Source organism: Drosophila hydei, unplaced genomic scaffold, assembly GCF_003285905.1.
Source record: "Drosophila hydei strain 15085-1641.00,03,60 unplaced genomic scaffold, DhydRS2 tig00000063-arrow-pilon, whole genome shotgun sequence".
Taxonomy (NCBI): domain Eukaryota; kingdom Metazoa; phylum Arthropoda; class Insecta; order Diptera; family Drosophilidae; genus Drosophila; species Drosophila hydei.
The window spans coordinates 451,605-471,481 of record NW_022045657.1 but is presented as its reverse complement, the minus strand read 5'-3'; the positions used below and the strand labels follow the sequence as shown (position 1 = coordinate 471,481).

General features: G+C 37.7%; 4 protein-coding genes across 13 annotated transcripts; 1 reads left to right on the top strand and 3 right to left on the bottom strand.

Moving 5' to 3' along the window:
- Positions 1–283: 283 nt before the first annotated feature.
- Positions 284–3,498, bottom strand: LOC111596696 (transmembrane protein 256). 2 transcript variants are annotated; one of them, XM_023311012.1, is made up of 3 exons: positions 3,090–3,498; positions 2,718–3,017; positions 284–555 (listed from the first exon to the last, which is right to left on the bottom strand). In XM_023311012.1, exons 1-3 carry the CDS (start codon positions 3,180–3,182, stop codon positions 412–414), a joined length of 537 nt encoding a protein of 178 aa, XP_023166780.1. In that variant the 5' UTR covers positions 3,183–3,498; the 3' UTR covers positions 284–411. The 2 variants fall into 2 exon arrangements, with proteins under 2 accessions (XP_023166780.1, XP_023166781.1); XM_023311013.1 differs by having other exon boundaries at positions 2,718–3,039; positions 3,090–3,167.
- A 118-nt stretch (positions 3,499–3,616) lies between these two features.
- On the bottom strand, positions 3,617–4,581 carry LOC111596699 (rRNA methyltransferase 2, mitochondrial). Its single transcript, XM_023311017.2, has one exon. It carries the CDS (start codon positions 4,465–4,467, stop codon positions 3,703–3,705), a length of 765 nt encoding a protein of 254 aa, XP_023166785.2. The 5' UTR covers positions 4,468–4,581; the 3' UTR covers positions 3,617–3,702.
- A 208-nt stretch (positions 4,582–4,789) lies between these two features.
- LOC111596698 (serine/threonine-protein kinase/endoribonuclease IRE1) lies at positions 4,790–11,390 on the top strand. The gene is made up of 8 exons (XM_023311016.2): positions 4,790–5,195; positions 5,297–5,411; positions 7,927–8,370; positions 8,430–8,652; positions 8,717–9,801; positions 9,868–10,058; positions 10,124–10,288; positions 10,346–11,390. The coding sequence occupies exons 1-8, from the start codon at positions 5,016–5,018 to the stop codon at positions 11,237–11,239; spliced, it is 3,297 nt and encodes a 1,098-aa protein (XP_023166784.2). The 5' UTR covers positions 4,790–5,015; the 3' UTR covers positions 11,240–11,390.
- A 760-nt stretch (positions 11,391–12,150) lies between these two features.
- On the bottom strand, positions 12,151–19,338 carry LOC111596689 (calcium uptake protein 3, mitochondrial). Of its 9 annotated transcripts, XM_030222800.1 has the most exons (11): positions 19,012–19,338; positions 15,767–15,911; positions 15,597–15,707; positions 15,489–15,536; positions 15,293–15,375; positions 14,952–15,017; positions 14,733–14,804; positions 14,172–14,279; positions 13,670–14,075; positions 13,450–13,607; positions 12,151–12,426 (listed from the first exon to the last, which is right to left on the bottom strand). In XM_030222800.1, the coding sequence occupies exons 1-11, from the start codon at positions 19,255–19,257 to the stop codon at positions 12,343–12,345; spliced, it is 1,527 nt and encodes a 508-aa protein (XP_030078660.1). In that variant the 5' UTR covers positions 19,258–19,338; the 3' UTR covers positions 12,151–12,342. The 9 variants fall into 9 exon arrangements, with proteins under 9 accessions (XP_030078660.1, XP_030078665.1, XP_030078663.1 ...); XM_030222805.1 differs by lacking the exon at positions 14,172–14,279; XM_030222803.1 differs by lacking the exon at positions 14,733–14,804 and having other exon boundaries at positions 12,153–12,426.
- Between the last annotated feature and the right edge of the window lie 539 nt (positions 19,339–19,877).

The following is a 19,877-nucleotide window of genomic DNA, read 5'->3' as shown; positions in this document are numbered from 1 at the left end:
AAAATAAAAATATTTATTTTTCCTATTTTCACATTGGCTGTTCAGTTCGTTAAAACCACTAATAGAACTGCATTTAAATCATGTATAAAAAACAGAGATTCAATGCATTTAAGAATAACAAAAAGAAAACAAAAATTGTATCTTCCATTTGGTGCAGAAGAATTTTAAAATTCTAGTGCTCTTGCAGGAGCTCACATTGAAAACTAAGAAAACGCTTTTTAAAAGCGCATAAATATATGATATATGATATATATATATTTATATTTATTTATATAGTAGCTGCTCTATTCACACACGAAACTTCATCTAGGCTTTAGCTTTAGTTGACATTATAGATACATATATATTTATATATAGTTAAATGTGTAATTCTATGTACTATATCTTATAATGTGCGTATTGATATCACACCTACACCACCAGCGACAGCCAGGCGCCAATCAAGCAGAAACCTCCGATTGTGGCATAATGCTGCAGTCGCTTCTTTCCAGTCAGAGCGCGATAATACATGCAGCCCGAGAAGATTACGGTGCCCATGATCATCAGGACTCCAGTCTGCAAAACAGAAAACCGAATTCAAATATTATTAAGCATACGAAAACAGAAAAAGAAAGAAACAAAATTAATAATATCGCATTTAAGTGTTAGACAATAATAATGTATGGCCTGCGTATTTTGATGTTAGCTTTAGTTGTTTGCTTTAAAAACAAACGAAACAAAAGAAAAGGCACCCAAAGGCAAGCTCTACGATTTACTTATCGCATAAGGCTGAAAACAAAATTATAAACAAAGAAAAATTTAAGCAGCGTTATTGAAGCTGACTTTTGGTACATTTTTTAAACAAACGAAATTCAAGAAAAGAATTTAGTCTTAAGCTAAACCAAATACATATTTCCTATATCCTCTAAACCCTATACCATATCAGCTCTGAACCTCTCATATCATCTATAGTAAAAAAGAAAATGATGTTAAATTTAAATGTTAGCAATTATCGTATACAAGTTTCGTAATGTGGTATTGAAATTACTTTTAAGCTGCAATTAGTGGTTGTTGAACATTTAGCTTTAGCTTTGAAGAGACAAGAAACAAAAAACATATTTCATATACAATCTGAACTTCTTATAGATCGTAACGCTTAGCAAATATCAATCTTTACTCATGGTTCAATTGGCCTCTTATTTTCTTCTTTTTATTCTTTTGGTAATTAAGTGAGTGTGTCAATTACATACTTATATACATGAAATTCATATTGATATACACATAAATATTTAAAATCGAAAATCATTGAAAGAGTAACGCGAGTTGTTGTAAATTCCGTTCAAAGATTTAACTTTTACAAATGACAAGATAACTGAAAAAGCTTTATGATGCTCAATAAACTGTAAACAAATAGAATTATTTTCTTTATTTATAAAATGGAAAATGGGAGTAAGTTGGGGCGTGGCCAATGCCATTATATAGGATATACACTGAAGGCTGTGCCTAGTATCAACTAGTATCAAATAAGTTAGTAGATATCAATAAAATCCGTGACCGAAATATAAATATCTTAACAACAGTTATGCACGGAAATCTTTCGACGATATGAAAGCTATGAGGTTAAGAGTATTTTCTATATCATTTTTGTTAAATAATCATGCAGTTTTCATTTGTAACAAGTAAGAAAGCTCTAGTCGGGGTGCCCGACTAGGAGATACTTCATAATTAAAAAAAAAAAAAAAAACAATCAAAAAAGTTTCATCGCCGCGAGGATTGAACCCGAGACTAAACGCTAACGAGCGCCGCCTCTACCAACGCAGCCTCTTTCAAGAAGAGTTGCAAATTTGAAGTTAAGTAGCAGCTAATAATTCAGCACAATTCAAGCGCAATTTCAATTCTTGGAATAGAAAAGAAGAATTGAATGTATGTGTGCACAAGCATTGGAAAAATGTGTGCGCGTGGCGCGGCTGACATGTGCTTTTGCAAATTGGCCAAACGTTTTGTTTAATAACTTCTGTTTTACTTAATGGATTTTAATGAAATTTCCAGCATATGCTGTACATATCCTATTGGCTTGGTTGAGATGCAAACGCCTTCACTTAATAGCCCTAGTTCCAACTAAACTTAAATTTTAAGAATTTGGGGAATTTTGGAGCAGGTATCCAAAATCCAACAAAAATCAAAATTGCATAAAATATACATAAAACTAAATACAAAAGACGCTCTTAAGACGTTCGAGATATAATTTGTTAACTGCATTTCAATCATGTTTTATTCGATAACAATTAAATGCGAATAGTTATCGAATATTTGAAACAAACTCGATATGCGCGTGCTATACACGGACCTACAAAAAAAAATTTCAAGTCTCTAGCTCTTAAAGATGCTGAGATCCACGCGTTCACACATACAGACAGACGGACAGACGGACAGGGCTCAATCGACTCGGCTTGTCGTCCTGATCAAGAATATATATACTTTATGGGGTCTGCCACGCCTCCTTCTGCCTGTTACATACATTTGCACAAAACCATTATACCCTGATTTCCCATTTTCAATGTGATCAGGGTATAAAAAGGGGAGTTACACTTTCTGCGTTATTCTTAAATTTATATACTCGGCTCTACTCTACCACTTGTTTCTGATGGTCGCATATATAAATGGTGCAGTGTATACAAATATTAATAGTATTAAACATACTTATTATCCCATAGAGTATATACATCTCCAATACTTACAAAGACTGGGTAGTGAGCCAAAGGCATGCACATTAGCGCAAACGAATGTAGGAAATGTATACGATTGGCAATATCAGCAAATGTTTGCGACTCTTGCTGCACCTTGGAATCATTCACATCTTTTAGAAGGTACTTGCAATAGGCGCCCATAAAAATGGCCGATGCACCACCCAAGCCGGCAATTCGAACAAAATTATAGTGGCTGCCGACAATACGATGTAGCGACATATTTAAAGGTTGCATCTGCATTGGGGCTCCTACAGGATTACTATTCGGGGACAGCTTCTTAGGACGCAGACCCTGCAACAATAACATAGTGAATCTAATATGATTTGCCGCAAATGACATACAGTTACAATATGATGCACTTACTATCGCTCGTAGTATTGAAGACGAAGAATTGATTATCGTGCGACTGATAGGATTGCCAATGGTTAGGTACTCCAGAGCATCAGCGACCGACATATTTCTTTAACTAGCAGATATAGAGATCAATGTGGCAAGTATATTATTGTACTTTTTATATTGGACCATATATTTAAGTTTCGGTGCCTGTGGATGAATACGGTGTGGCGTTGCCAGTATGGCTTATTGCGCGAATAACTTTATATCGATATTCGATTGCATCTGAACAGTTACTGTAAATGTAAATTTCAGTGTTATGTCGATATATATTATTTTTAAATTAAAATGTTCCTAAACTAAAAATGTGTAAAAGATTTTTGAGCCAATTTGAAAATACAACTAATTTTTGAGATAGATCGGAATTGATATACATATGTATATGTATATAATACATTTTCTTTTTAATCAATTTAGCCAGTGTGACCGCTAGACACATAGTCTGATTTTACTTTCGATAATCGATTAATTATAACAACGGTTACTTATTACTTTGAGTGTATTTGCAACTATAAAAAATGTAACGAATATTATAGCTTATCTTATTTTTACAATTGCATAAAAGTATTAAATCTAAATAGAACTATGTTGGCATGGGTGGTAGCCCTTTAAATCCACGTGCCAGTAAGAAGTGCTCCGCAGAGTCGCCGCGACTGGCGCGTGGCTTTACACGTTTAACTTTTTCGTAAAAGAACAACATATCCTGTTCCAATTTGGGTACATCGCCATTATCCCAGATTTTGACAACCAAATTAGCTTGTGGTGCTGACATTGCTAGAGCAAACTTGAGGACTTCGTAGCATAGATTTGTAATGCTCTCCTGGTCAAGCATACGCACGCCCGTTGCATTCGGTGCCATGTCCGATAGTACGCAGTTGACTGAGCGACCTGCTAGCGACTCCCGTAGACGTTGCTGAGCAAAAGAGTTAGTAAAATCCATTCCACCAAAGATAGTCGCTCCTGGTACTGCATGAAAATGAAGAATATCTATGCTATATACAGAACCCTTTGGCAGACGGTCGTTTTTGCCATTTGCGTTGGTTCGCTCGGCAGCCACTTGTGTCCAACTGCCTGGAGCAGCACCACAATCCAAGACTACATCGCCGGGCTTAAGAATTTTATATTTATCGTCTATTTCAAGAAGCTTGAATGCGCTGCGACAGCGAAAATTTAACATGCGCGCCTTTTCCACATACGGATCGGCCAACTGCCGCGTTAACCAATCCTGGGAACTTTTGCTTCTACCTTTAAGGTTGTTGGGCTGTTGCTTGGCGAGTTGCACTGCATTGTTTGTCTGTAGAAACCGTTTAATTAATAAATTTCCTGATCTGATTACCGGTTGCCGCATTGTGCAACAATAAAAACAACTGTTTTTGTGAGCATATTGAAACGGGCATACTTAAGGAATTTAGTATATTTCTCAATTTTGGTATTTTTAATTTGACTAGTTCCTGGAACAGATGGCGAAACACAGTTGAAGTGCTAAATTGTTGGTAGTTTTTTTTTGTGTTAATCTTATATACAAATGCTTAAAAAAGTGAATTAGTATTTACGATAAGCTATCATTATTTTTTATTTCCGAACTAGTTCAAAGTATTAATAGGAACGTTCATTTGATTTGTTGATGGTAACCAGCGTGACCCAGTTCAATTGAGTTTGCTGAGCAATTTTCTTGCTCATACGCTCTCGAACAGTATAACTCTACGCAACAATGACGAATGAAAGAAATACGCAGTTAATGTAATCCAATGCAAGTGTGTGTGTAGTGTCAAATTAAAGAAAAGAAAAAAAGATTTGTGAAAATATGATACATTCAACTAACTGCAAGTAATTGCGAAGTGCATCAATTATTAAACGTATAATATATACATATATTTTTCCGCTGTTGATCGCGCGATGTTAACCACAACAAGAAGAATTAAGTCGATATCATATAGATTTTGCAAAATGAAATACTTCGTTTGTTGTTGCGCGTTTTTTTTGCTATTGAGTAGCGTTATTGCATCAGCAGCAAAACAAACTACAGGTACAAACGCCGACTCAGCAGAAGTTGTGAGCAGTGCCGAAGAAAAAGCGGTAAGAGGAGGCAATAAGCATAATGCGGGCATTTTAGTGTGGCTAATCAAATAAATAGTTGATGACAATTAACGAATTGGTTCTTCGTTTCTCCACTGTAGGATTGCACAGACCTTGCCCGCGACGAGGAGGCGTTGATGGTATTCTCCACGCTGGGTGGCGGGCTAACGGCAATCGATCCGATAACAAGCGAAATACGCTGGACAATAGCAGATGGTAATTACACGCACAAACATATCTATATATGTATAAGTATAATTAAGTGACACACTCACGCACACAAGTACACAGGAGACCATTACCGTTTCAAAGTTTTAGTTGTGGTGTTTGAAATGCAATCGTAAAAGGTAACCTCATTTTACATCGTCTGTCACTCTCTTTCGTGCTAAGAGTGTGTGTGAGACATTAAGCATATGGCAACTCTCCCGCTCTCCACAACCTGCTCACCGGCAACGCAACGACCCCAAAACTAGTAAAAATAAAGAAAATCTGTTGCATTTTAAGGCATTTCGCCATAGTTGCGAAAAGTGTAGCATAAAGTAAAGTGAATTACACTTTGATGAGCTCATTGTACGAAAACAACAAAATATATATGTGTACATAAATGCATGTGTATATATTATAGAAAGCATACTATATGCCAGAGCAGTAACAACCGGCGACGATGCTGTTGCTTTACTCTAATTACACTTTTGCTCTCGCCAATGCGCCGTTATATTGTGTTGTGTTTTTGTTTTCAACTGATAACGAAGCACACGATGTATGTATGTATGTATGTATGCAGTCTTGAATACGAGAGTATGTCTATATGTGCTTGCGGCTGTGTAAATGCGTAATCTAGACGAGCCACGCTCGCAACACAAAAGTATGTGTGCCTAGTTCCTTCAATTAAATTCGATGCGATATTGCCGTCTGTTATTAAAAATATTTTCGGTTTTTGTTCTTCGTGCTTATGGCCAGTAGCCAGGTGTCTTGGAGTAAATTAATGGTCTATTAGAAGTGTTTCATTATAAATGTACCTGTCTGATTAGGCAGAATGCCACTAATGCGCCCTATAAATATGTACTGTATTTATGCCATGCATAAATCTGTTGTTTCCAATAACTCAGTGTACAACATGCACATAAAGATTGCTAATTGTTCTTGATATACATTATACACATTAGCTCAATGCGTGTTTATAGCCAATTGTTTACTTACTTGTTTAATTTTCGTCAACGGAAAAATACATATCTTTATATTTGAGTTGTTGCTTTTGTCTTTATGTTTGGCGCACGCTAAAATATTGCTATAAATACTTATTTATTTTTTCTTGTTTCTATACTGATTGCGTGACAGAATTTGCATTATCAAATATAGAACCCAACTGTCCCGTTCGTTGGTTATCTCGCAAAATCCTAACAATTATTTATTATTTACTCCACAATCATCATCCGGTACAGCAGAAAAAGATACGCCCACAAAGAGATGGCTTGTTGCGATAAGTCTATAAAAATATGTATTTAATAGACTATAGGAACATATGTAGATACATATATATATACTAAATATAATAAAAGTCTATATAATGTACTACAAGTCGAAAATTTAACGCGGTATTTCTGTTTCGACTTTTTATTTCCTGGAATTTTTATAACTTGAAAAAACACATGTGTAGAACATCCGAGCTCGATTTTGCTAGCAAGCAAGTTCTAGTATTTTAATTATTGAATAGTTGATTATAAATGGAACCGCTTACTTCATAAACATGATATGTAACGAGTTTATAAATACTATAGGAAGATTAGTCTTGCATTATTTATTATAATCAGTCAGCCATAGCAAATGTGCAAGTACTGCGGCGTATACCGTGAAGCGAGTCAGGGTAGTAGGTGTTCATTCAATAGAGCTTTTACTATAATTTTGAATATTATTGATTGATTGTCTAGATATGGCTGTGGACTATTACCTCATCACATGCTCTAAGCGGAGCAGTCTTTGGTTAGAAGCGAGTTGCTAATTAGAGTGCCCGCCGAGGCGAGTTAAATGACCTGCTGGAGAGAAATGGTTGCCACAAAATAAAGTACACCTTTCTTCCTCTCTCTATATATATCTCTCACTCTGCCACTCTACAATGTATTTTCATTAATTATCATCGGCGTGCTGTTGGTTACTTTGGTGATAAGGCTCAGCACGAGAAATGCGCGCGCAGCCAAGTGTTGATAAAGCCAAACGTCGGATTGTTCGACGCTCAATTCTTGTTGCCGACTACCCGCAACAAGTAAATTTTTCTACAAACTACAACAAAAATGCAGTGTTAATATACAGTAATAACACATTGTTGATGATTGTAAGGCATTACAAAAGACTTTCAGGCATTTTGACAAATTATATTCGATATTGTTGTCACGGCCAATAACTCACTCTTTGTGCTTAACAGTTACTATTTTCAATTGTTTACGTTAGCTAGTCAATGTTGAAAGAAATTTTCTATATGAATTTTAAAGGTTTCCTTTTTGAAATTGGAAAGCCTCTTTAAATTCGTTATAAAATATCTATATATATAGATAAAGATAAGGAATGATTGCACAAAAAACCATACGCCCATGCACTGGCTATGGTAAATATGTGCTCAAGTGTTTTGTCATTTCTTATATCAATAAAAGATAATGCTTAAATTTGGTCCAACTTTTTCGCTGCTTATTTATAGTATTAAAGAGCTTGAATTATAAATTTATATTCTCTGTTTCAGATCCTCCTATTGTGGCGGAACCGCAGCAAAATGTACAGGTACCACATTATCTGCCAGATCCTAGAGATGGCAGTATTTATCAGCTTGGACAAATGGGTAGCTTGAAGAAGCTACCCTATACTATACCGCAATTGGTGGCCAATGCGCCGTGTCGCTCATCCGATGGCATTTTGTATTCGGGTAAGAAGAGCGACACCTGGTACATGGTCGATCCAAAAACAGGTAGGCGTGAGAAAGTGATGGGATTTGGCGATGCTCAAATGGATGGCAATGACGGTGAGCACATTGGTTGGGCCACATCACGTGCCATTTACTTGGGACGCACACAGTACACGGTCATGATGTACGACAGCCAGGCCAAGGATAAGAATGCCAAGCCCTGGAATATTACCTTTTACGACTACAATGCGCTCAGCGCCCCGCCAGAACTAGCCAAGGAATATGGTAATAATTTGTACAATTCAATGTATTGCAAGTCATAAATGTAATTGATTTATTTATAGAATATATTCATTTGACCACCACCAGCAATGGCCACATTGTTACCCTCGATCGTAAGCAGGGCAAATTTTTATGGCAACGTGATCTGAACAGTCCCGTTGTAGCTGCCTTTCTGCTAGGTCCCGATGGGCTGCTAAGCGTACCATTTACCACAGTCTCCGATGAGGCCTATGATGCTATTCTAGAGGAGTCCAAGACGGGCAATGTTAATACGGTTAAACTATTGTAAGCAACACACACGTCTAAATACATTTGATTTTTAGAAAAGACTTACGCTCTCCTTTTGCAGTCAATCTTTGTATGTGGGCGAGCATCAACGTGGCCTCTATGCTCTTCCGTCGCTGGTAAATAAGAATACACCACGTATATCTACAACGCCGCCCATCAAATTGCTCGATGGACCAGCTGTGGAGTTAAATAATGAACAGGGTAATGATCCGCGCACCGTTTACATCAATGACGTACTACAAGAAAATCCGGGCATTATGTTGGGCCACTATAACATGCCCAATGAGGTCAACAAGGGCAATTTGCATTTATCTCCAACACCTTCTGCTGGCAAAGATGTGCAAAGTTTGGCCACAATACATAACTACAACGATGGTTATGGCCTGTTGGCCAACAATGAAAAGAATGCTGCGGATATTGGTGTGCAAACAGATCCGAACGTGGTTGAGATTAGCATTGAGCCAGCACGCTCGAACACCATTAATCGCACCAAGACCATAATTTTGGCCAATAGCAACAAGGTACAGGCGTTTATTAATGAATGGTTCATGGAACATCCCAGTGGCAAGGTTCATCAAATATTGATTGTAATTGTCCTAGGCATGGTTGCGCTCTTTTGGTATACGTGTAGCACCATGCGAGAGTTGCAGAAACAGAGCGAAAATGGATCCAAGACAATGGCTCAGCAGGCCATAAACAGCAGCACCAATGGTAGCACTGGAAGCAATGGCAGCAACATCAGTACTCAGGATCTACTTGATCTGGGCAATGGACATGTACGTGTTGGCAAAATTAGTTTCAATTCTAATGACGTCTTGGGCAAGGGTTGCGAGGGTACCTTCGTTTTTAAGGGCAACTTCGAGGAGCGTTTTGTGGCTGTTAAGCGTTTGCTTCCGGAATGCTTCACCTTTGCAGATCGCGAGGTGGCCTTACTGCGCGAATCGGATGCACATGAGAATGTGGTGCGTTACTTTTGCACAGAACAGGATCGTCAGTTTCGTTATATAGCCGTTGAGCTGTGCGACGCCACTCTGCAGGATTACACCGAGGGCGATCGTTCGATGGAGCTTCGTCAGCATATTGATATTTGGCAAGTTCTGGTGCAGGCAGCAGCTGGACTTAGTCATCTACATTCTCTAGATATAGGTTAGTTGCACTTTATCTATATTATGATATTGGTTAGTTCAATTCTTACTGTTCATTTCCTTGCAGTTCATCGTGATATAAAACCACAGAATGTACTTCTGTCGCTGCCCGATCCCAAAGGCAAGGTGCGCGTTATGATTTCGGACTTTGGACTGTGCAAAAAGCTTAACTTTGGACGCACCAGTTTTTCGCGTCGCTCGGGCGTTACAGGCACCGATGGCTGGATTGCCCCAGAGATGATGCGTGCTCAGCGAACCGTAAGTCCTATTGCATACATAGACTTGAACGGAATGCTCATGAGTTCGATTTCTGTTTCTTACAGACCACAGCTGTAGACATTTTCTCGCTCGGCTGTGTTTACTACTATGTGCTGAGCGGTGGTCATCATGCTTTTGGTGACAACCTCAAACGGCAGGCTAATATACTTTCGTACGAATACAACTTGTCCAAGTTGCGCGCCGGAGATGAAGCTGAACATAGCAGAATTGTAAGTTCTGAACAGCATCAAGTATTCGACATACACTTATTAAAATCCTTTCTGTAGGTATTGGCGGAGCAGCTTATATCAGATATGATACACAAGGATCCACAGTCGCGACCGCCGGCCCGCTGCATTGGTAATCACCCTCTCTTCTGGGATGAGCCGAAAATGCTCAGCTTTTTGCAGGATGTTAGTGATCGTGTGGAGAAGCTGCAATTTCATACCGAGCCACTCAAATCATTGGAGAAGAATGGACGTATAGTTGTTCTTGACGATTGGAACTTGCATTTAGATCCATTGATTACAGATGATTTGAGAAAATATCGCGGATATATGGGCGCCAGTGTGCGCGACTTATTGCGCGCGTTGCGTAATAAAAAGCATCACTACCACGAGCTAACGCTTGAGGCACAGGAGCTGCTTGGCTGTATACCACACGAGTTCACTAACTACTGGGTGGAACGCTTTCCGCAGCTCATCTCGCATGCTTATCATGCATTCAGTATTTGCTCGAACGAGCCCATCTTCAAGCCCTACTACAGCGTCGGTTACCACTTTTCGCGTCCTTGGTACTTTGATGCTGATGATGCACTGTTTCCCATGCTAATGCGTGATCCCAAACCGTTGCCGAAAATGAGCAGTCCAAAAAAAACGCCGCCGGCGCCGCCGCAGTTATCACTGATCCAGTTGCAGCAGCAGCAAAAGGTTAAGCAACGCAAGGGTGCTTACAACTTTCGTAAAGTTCCAAATGAGGAACTGATGCCCGGCGTGGGGCTGCAACGGAATATAGAGCCGGATACGCAGGCACTCGATGCTGATATGGCCAAACGCGATGTTTTTGCCAATTTTCAGTTTAGACGTCCCAAGCCGACTAATCGAAATTATGCAGCGGGTGCCAAGGAGCAGGAGAAGGATAAGTTCGTTAGCTGGACACTGCCGTCGACTACGACGGATTAGAATTGAAACTATAGATACTTTACTAGTTGAACTTTTATTATAATTAGTAATATTATTTTAATTATAATTAGTAGTAACTATTTTAAATTAATTGTGCAATTCTTTTATGCGACTATTCCAAAATAATTCCCCGATTTCATTTTAGATTTTTTAGCTAAATCTATCTAAGCCGTACTGATTCGAAAACTCATGCGAAGGATAAAAGCTAAATTTATTTTATATATAAATATATATATATATAAAGATTGTATGATAAGTCTAGGCAACTGAAACGATATGAAAAGTGTATCTTTCTAATGCACGCAATTTAACTGTGATAATTTTATGTAGTTCTGTTTTAATGCCCAAGTGCAAATTTATATAGAAAATAGTGCAAGTTTTATATGCCTATATAAATATATAATTAAGAGACTCACAAGAAAGAGCTACCGATATTGAGAGTGGATGAATATTCACGTATAGCTATTCTTATTCAAAAAGAAATGCACTTAGTATTAAACATTTAATAACAGCAAAACAAGATTCTTTTCCTATGCACATTTCTATATCCCTTAACAGCCTTGTTTGCATTTTGATAAGTTTAATAAAAAATAATTATTTAACTGTATAAAAAACTTGTATTATTATATGAAGTGTGCCAAAAAACGTAACTTCGAACGCACTTAAAATCAATATCAAAATCAAATTCGACGTAACTGCTAAATACCTTAACTTCTGACTTTCTGAAATTTCTTTTGTCATATTTCGATTCAAATTCAACATAGCTTAACTTATTTTATAACACTACCCGGTGTTGCTTGGCTTAAATTGAAAATGCAACTTAACAACCGCAAACTATAACTATGTATATAAAATGTGAAATCGTCTAACAAATTGTAGGATTTTTATTCATATCAGTTGTGTAAATAAGTAACTTTTTAATAAATTAACAATCATAAATAGAGTTTTTATGTACTTTGAGCTAGAACAAGAGATTATGGTTTTGTTTCTTTAGAAGAAAATAATTTGTAACTAGAATTTGGTTAGATATCATGGTTCCTTTTGTTTTTGTTTCACTTTGGCGTAGTCAAGCTTTCTTCATATCAACAGAGCTGCTCTGGCATCTAATAGGAAGGCTTCTTGAGGGCTATCATTTCATGTTGCAAACAGTGCTTGAATGCATCCCAGCCCTCCGACTTGGCCGTAGACTGTAAGGCAATAGTTTCTTGATTAGTTTAATAGGGAAAAAAGGGTCTAATCAAAAGATAGTTATAGTGCACAATAGTGGGAGATACGACAAGTGTGTGAGACGCTGAATCGAAAATAAACTGGGGGTTCCATACCATCTTGAACCAACCTTTGCTTGGGCAGCGGTTTTATCTTTAGGTTTTTTACACCTCATCTCAATGATATCAGCATCTTGCTAGGAAATAACAAAAAGCACGAGAATATTTGCCACACATTGACTTAACTGAAACTTTAGACCTGGGCTTTAACTATACGTATGGGCACGTGAGTCGGGTTTGTCAACAATAACAAAAGTTTTGGCATAACAAAAATATTTGATTAGCTGATGAGCAACAACAACAACAACAATAGCAAATAAATTAACAAATGAACGGGATCACTCGTGAATGGATGATAAATGTGTGAGAAAATAAAAAAGCAAAAACTCTGAAATGAATTGGGGTATTCTTGCATAAATTAAACTGAGTAACAATAATTAATGAAACAGCTTAATTAATTGCGAGCAATACCCTAACATTCAGCAATTAAATTAGGTATATAAAATCAGTGTAATAATAAACATCAAATAAAAATTTTTTATTTATTTATTGTGCATAGGTAAATTTTAATATGTTTATGGCAAATTACGAGCTTAAAAATAAAAATAAATCTTTAATCCAATTGAGTCGTTAAACAATTGGTGACAATACAAATGAATATAGTAACTGAACAGTCATAAATAAGGAACATTCAAGCTTAAGCACAAAAAATGATTAGAGCTTAAAACAAATTAAACACACACAAATGAGAGAGACATACACACACACATATACATAAGCGATAACGGGAACAAAAGCTGTTTTAGTTTAGTGCCACAATGCATCGCTGTCAATGTAGTAGTCCAGTTGGCGACAGACACTGTGGCGCCAGGCTTGGAACATGGGGTACTCGGGATCATCGTATGCATCCAGTGCCTCATTGTAATCAAAGAAACGACCACTTACTCTGAAGCCGCGATGCAAGCGATCCTTCATAATGGCTATGAACTCCTTATAATGCAGCAGGCCATCGCCATCCGCATCGAATATGGCAAACACCGTATCAATCAAATGCTCACTGAGGCTGTAACCCGTACAGATTTTGGCAGCGCGCGCAAATTCATCTGTTCAACAATTTGAAATTGAAAACTTGTTGGTAGCAAACAGATATGGACTTTCGACTCACCCTTCGATATGGAGCGATCGGCCAGTGTGTACATACGCATGGCAATGGTAAAATCATCGAGATTATTGAGAAAATGACAAAAGTCTCGGAAATCATTAAAGGAAATGCCCTTTTCATCCTTGACGCGCTGCAGCAAACGCTCCAGGAACACATCGTACTCATCCGTGGCCAGATAAGTGTAGCGCAGCAAGATCTTGGCAAAATCTAACTCTGTTATGAAGGTTTGACCCTTGGAGAATTCATTGAATTCCAGTTCCAGCACCTCCGTCTGCAGATTGTCCATGAACCGATAGAAATGATCGTAGTTGATAACCCCGGTGCCGCGCTTGCCAAACAGATGCAGCTGCAGGGTGGTGGCCACCATATGACGTCGCTGTAGTCCCTCATTGTCATCCACATAATCGCGCTGCAAGTTTGCATTCATATATTTAGAGTATATGGTTTGGTAGATATTTATTCTGTTTAGTCACACTGCAGTTAACAAGCGCATGCTCAACATTACCTCGAGCGAAGTTTCTTTCTTTTCATTGGAATCGGAGTCGGAATCGTACTCATCTAGCGTCTGATCGCCGTGTTTTTCTTTCCAAGCGCCGCTAAATATGCGCTCCATCTGGGATTTTTCGGTTATATACAAATCGTTGGATTGGATAGGTTTATGGGGGTAGTTAGATTTGGAGAGAAGAACAGTTAGGTAAGGTTTAGTAAGGTTGTTTGGTTGCACAGGGCATAAGGGGTTTGGTATTGTAAAAACGTAAGAAACAAAACGAAACGTAACGTAAGTGCATAACGCAATGCAATTTAAAAGCATATAAAAATATAATATAATAATAGAAAGTCGGGCTAGGTGATAAGCAATTATACAGCTTTGAAAATAACATATCGTCAAATAACATATAAGAACGTAACGTAAGGTAACGTGTAACGTGTAACGTCTAACTAACGTAACTATGCTAAGCCTTTACGTATGCGTTTCGGGCATATTTTACAACGTCGAGCATAGTTTTGTCTGCTGGAAAGCGAAGCTATAAGAATTTTTTATTTTGTCGATTTCTTGTAGACTTACAAGACCCTTGGGTCGTGAAACTGGCAAAGCCTTCAGAGTTGGTTTCTCATCAAAGGGTATTAAACGCCGCAGCTGGATTATATTATTAAATAAAATATTGGTATTCAATTAAATAAAAAATATAATTATAATAAAAGATAACTCCTGTAGCTAACGCTGGCTATTTAGATAGAATATTAAATTATTATAATTATAAATCAATAAATGAATATATCTTACAAGTTCTTTGGTCTTTGGTTCCACATCTTGTATGGACTTAATGGCGCCAGCCAAAATGGAAATAATCTGTTAAATTCAAATAAAATAGTAAAAATATATGATAAAATATAATAATAAATTGAATAGCTAACAACAACAAAAATGGAATAAAATATAAATATAAAGAAATTAAATAAATATAAGAATATAAAAAGTAAAATAATATTACAAAATAAAAAACATAATCTGAATATATACATGAAATATATGAAATGGTATAAGATTACAAATAAAACACACGAATACTGGTTACATTTAAAACATACACATACATTATATTGCCTTCTTCATATACTACTTACGACAAGAAACTCGGACTTATCCACACGCTGATTGCCGTCCGTGTCGAACATGTTGAAGGCGATGCGAAAGCCTGACTTGGGTTCTGTAAGGCATACATAACATTTAGTTCAAGCTTAAATAATACTATATATATATTGTGGAGTATATTAAAAATATGTGAAGAGACATCTGGCTCGGCTGTGGTCCACTACTTACTGGTAAGAACGGAAAGCAAGAACAAGTACTCCGTGTAGGAAACAATGCCTAGTTTGAATAGGAAGTTTTGATATCATAATACAATATAATATTATTTGAAGTATTTACCCTTGTCCCTGAGATTGCGAAAGAGATGTGAGGAACCCTTTTTGACAGCAGGCGTCTGATCTTTGTATTTTTCAACTTCATCGGTGCTAAGCGCGCGCCGCTTTAGTCGGGCTGAAAACAATGAAATTATTAACTGGATTTAGATAGAATTCGGTATGATTTTCACTCACGTCTGGGCTCCTGTTCCACGACAGATTCCAGAAAATCTTGTGGTGTCATGTACAGCTGATTCTCGTACTCCACGGAAGCGAACTTAATGAAGCGTCGCTCGCGTGCGGTTAGTTTAACATTCTCCAGATCGGTGTCATCGCGATGCTTTATTGATAGGCGATAAAAGATGAAACGTTGGGTAATTTGATATGCATATGCACAGATATACATGTATATATAATGGGCATAAATCAGCGCCAGATTGGATCGCCAGTAATTTCCTTAGCTGGCGCACAAAGGCGGCAAATGCAGACGACAAATAACCGATCGATATCGGAAACCAGGCCGTGTGTCTGGTGACGTTTTGATTAATGCTTGAACGCGACTTGAACCGCGATGTTATTATGAATACATCAGTTATATATATCCACATATATGCGCCTTGCTTATTTGCAGTCTGCTGCATGTGGCTTTAAAGTGCAATATTGATGGCCTGGACAGGATTCCCACGTTAAGCATTGGCTAAGCAGCTCGGGCCAATAAAGTGCCAAACTGATTTGGTCACAAGATTTTTTGGGGGTCGACCCATGCGGACGTATGCATGTATATGGCTATAAAATAAATTGGCATAAGCTCCATAAATCTGACATTTAATGCCACACACACAAAATGTGGGCAGTGGCCGCCCCAAGAAATGACTCAATTTTCAGGCCATATGCAAAAGTCGATTGTCTGGGGCCTGTGTGCCCCAAAATAAAACTTAGCAAAACTGGTCTAATTATTGGTGTACGACTAGCAAATACTCTACATATTTGTAGTATTTATATGGATAATTGATGATTGATGGGACAGACTGACTATAATATTGGCTGTTTGAATGAGAGGTTGGGTACAAAAGTAATGAGATATAAAAGTTTTGTTTACATGAAAATATGCAGAAAATAGCTGAAACAATGCTTGAATGAACAATAATTGATATTACAATAACTTCAACTTAAAGTATGGTGTATGTACGAGGAATCTAGATTAATTCTCATTTTAAGCTAATGTAAAACTTAAACTTTTTTATAAATAAATCAAATTGAATTTGAAAAACTTGAACTTTTGCCTCTAGGCAGACTGCTATGATACCCTAGCCTAAGCCAGTTCGAATCGGTCTCAATAAGACAAAGAGCGGTGCGCAATTTGAATGTTAGACATGTGCAGCAGCCAGCAGCAATTCACGCCCACGCGCTGCAACTGAATCTTGTATTAATTCTTCATAACTTCGGCTGACATCATCCAGAGACCAGCCAGGAGAGCTGCAGGCGCTTTGCAGGCGCTTTATATATATTTTATAGGCAACAATTAAAACTCATTCATCATCGTGAGAGGCAGTCGTCGTGGTTGTCATAACGTGGCTCAGGGACTTGGCACATGTCAGGGACGCTGCGGCCCGAAACATAGCCACGCCTGCGTCTGGCATTGGGCCTGCCAGCCAGCCAGCCAGCCAGCCTTATAGTGGGTGTCTCAAAATCCACACTAGCCAGATCGATTGATAGATAAATTTTGTGGCAACTGGCATTTGTGTCAGCATACGTTCTGTGGGCACGTTGTCAGGTGCGTGGGCGGAGTTCGCAGCTACTTAGACACTTTATCAACTAAACCAAATGCACTTTTCATTATTATTATTATTATAACTTGTCAGATTTTCAAGGTGTGTGGCAAACAACATGCGCTCAATTGCCGCTCATAAAGCATTTTTTGTTGTGTGGCATTTTTGTTGAAATTAATGCAAAGCCAATTAAATATTCAAGAGCACTTAGATTGTATAAGATATGGGCATGTAAATTTGGATATTAAAATGTCCAGAAAACGAGACTCTAGCAGATACCCTGCAGACAGCTCCCAATGAGCTGCGAAGCGTTAAAACCTTAAGCCCAAATACTTAAGGTAAATCTAATCATAATTTGTTCATCAACATTTTGACAAGAGATTAAAAAAAAACACACATTTTAATTGCCAGATTAAAAATATCAAACAAAACAAAATCTGATTTCATCAGCGTGGGGATTACGAAAACCTTCATACGAAACTTTAAGTTATTTGATTTCTGAGTTTCAATAGACTGACAAGTCAAGACATTGGCTATGCTCTAAGTCATTTTCACATTTAAAACAAGCTTCGGTAACTTTGTTGTAGCTTATGTCTCCAATATTTCTGCATTCACATCAAGTCATTAACAGAAACCTGAATTCTAGCTCGAAGCTCTATTTTACGGAATATTAACTTAGTTAATAATATTCTATTTAAGCAAAGCTTGTGGCCTGAGCTAGAACGGTTCCGACTGGATTAACCCATATGATTGGTAAATATGGGCGAGAAACTAATATATTTTATAGAATTTTCTGAAATTAAAATACTAATTTATTCCCCAAGCTTTCAAATGTATTACTGATCCGCACGAGTGCATGAAAGTAAAATTAATCAGTTCGACTTCTCAAGAAATTTGATTACTAAACACGAAACAACACTCAAAAGCGCCAGCCAACTAAATGTTCTAGGCATTGCTCAACCTTTGACAACTAATTACGCAAAGCACTTCATTCAAATATTAGTTATTCACACCCTAGAGTAAATGGAACAACCATAAAATGCTTATCAGGGCGACAATGTGCACGCAACGGCAAGTCAACAACATTTTGAGGTTTAACAACACTAAAATAACTGACAATGTCAACAGGTTGAAAGACAAGTTCGTTGTTGTTGTTGTTGCTTATTGTTGTTCAATGAACTTGAGCACGCAACAACGAGAACAATAACAGCAACAAATGGAAAACGGTGCCCCCAAAAGGCAATAAAGACCGTGAACCACTTTTTTATTTGATTTGTTTCGTCAAAGGCCCGCAGCTAGTTCACAATGAGTAATCGTCTCAATTAAGTTGTTCTGCGTAAACCAGCCACTTTTTTTGACTTTGTTTATTAAAAGCCAATCTAAGCAAACAAAACTAATAAGCGCAGCGAATGCCGCGACCAAGACAAACACACAACCCTCACACACACACACAAACACGCACAAGCATTAGCTGCTAAACAGCTGTTCAGATGTTACGTTATGGCAAACGCAACAGCTGGCTGCGCTGCGTAACGTAAGCTGCCCCAAGCTAAAAATAACTGCGCGAGTCTTTTACGGTCATTTATTGACTTTTCCACATACGTATACACACTCACACTAAGGCACTGTTATCACATGTAAGCTATTGTCTATTGCTTTGTTACTATTTACCAGGCTCTTCTTTCGCATTGCATTCGCTGTATTGGCGGCACTTCGCAAACGAATAATCGCAGTCAGTGCCGCCAATGAAACGAAACTGCCGCCCACTAGCACCATAAGACGTCGTGTATTATTCCTTGGTTGGTATTTATTTGTAAGTCGGGTGCTGGCATTTCGGAAACACGATTTATACACTGTCGCACTGTGTTGTTGTGTTAAAAATGCATTAACCGTTAGTCGCGCTACGACCTTTGCCATTGTTGATGAGTTCAGCGCTTTGCTTGCAAGAAGTAACTAAACGAAGTGACAAATAGAAAATACGTAAGAGCCAATTGGTTAAATGTTTGTCACGTAAGGAACGTAGAGTGTTGCCACCTAGGCAAAGTAGTACACAGTGTTGTATGCGTCTGGCGGGTAATTGGCGCGTATTTGAAAAAGTTCACAACGACATGGAATTTTCATATACCAACTATAATAAATTTAGCAAATGAATTAAATGAAGTATAAGTATATTAATTAATTTAAGTAAGTATATTAATTAATTAAGCTTAATTAAAGTGTTAGAAGAACTTTTCGTTGCAATTCCAATGGATTTTGCTAATAAATTTGTTTGTTTAATATAAAAATGCCAGTCAGACAAATCGTTGCGATGTGGTCAACGTCACGCTGAAGTGCTACGTGCCCAAATTCACACAAGTTTCCCACTTACGCAATTCCAAAAACTATTTCTAAATCCTGGCAGCGTAGACCGCTGCGGTTTTTCTAACGAACAAAAATATTTGACGCATTTTTGGCTAATTTTGTACTTTTTATTGGGCATGTCCAAAATATGAACGATGATGCGCCCGCTTCCACAAATATCGCTGCGTCAATTGCTT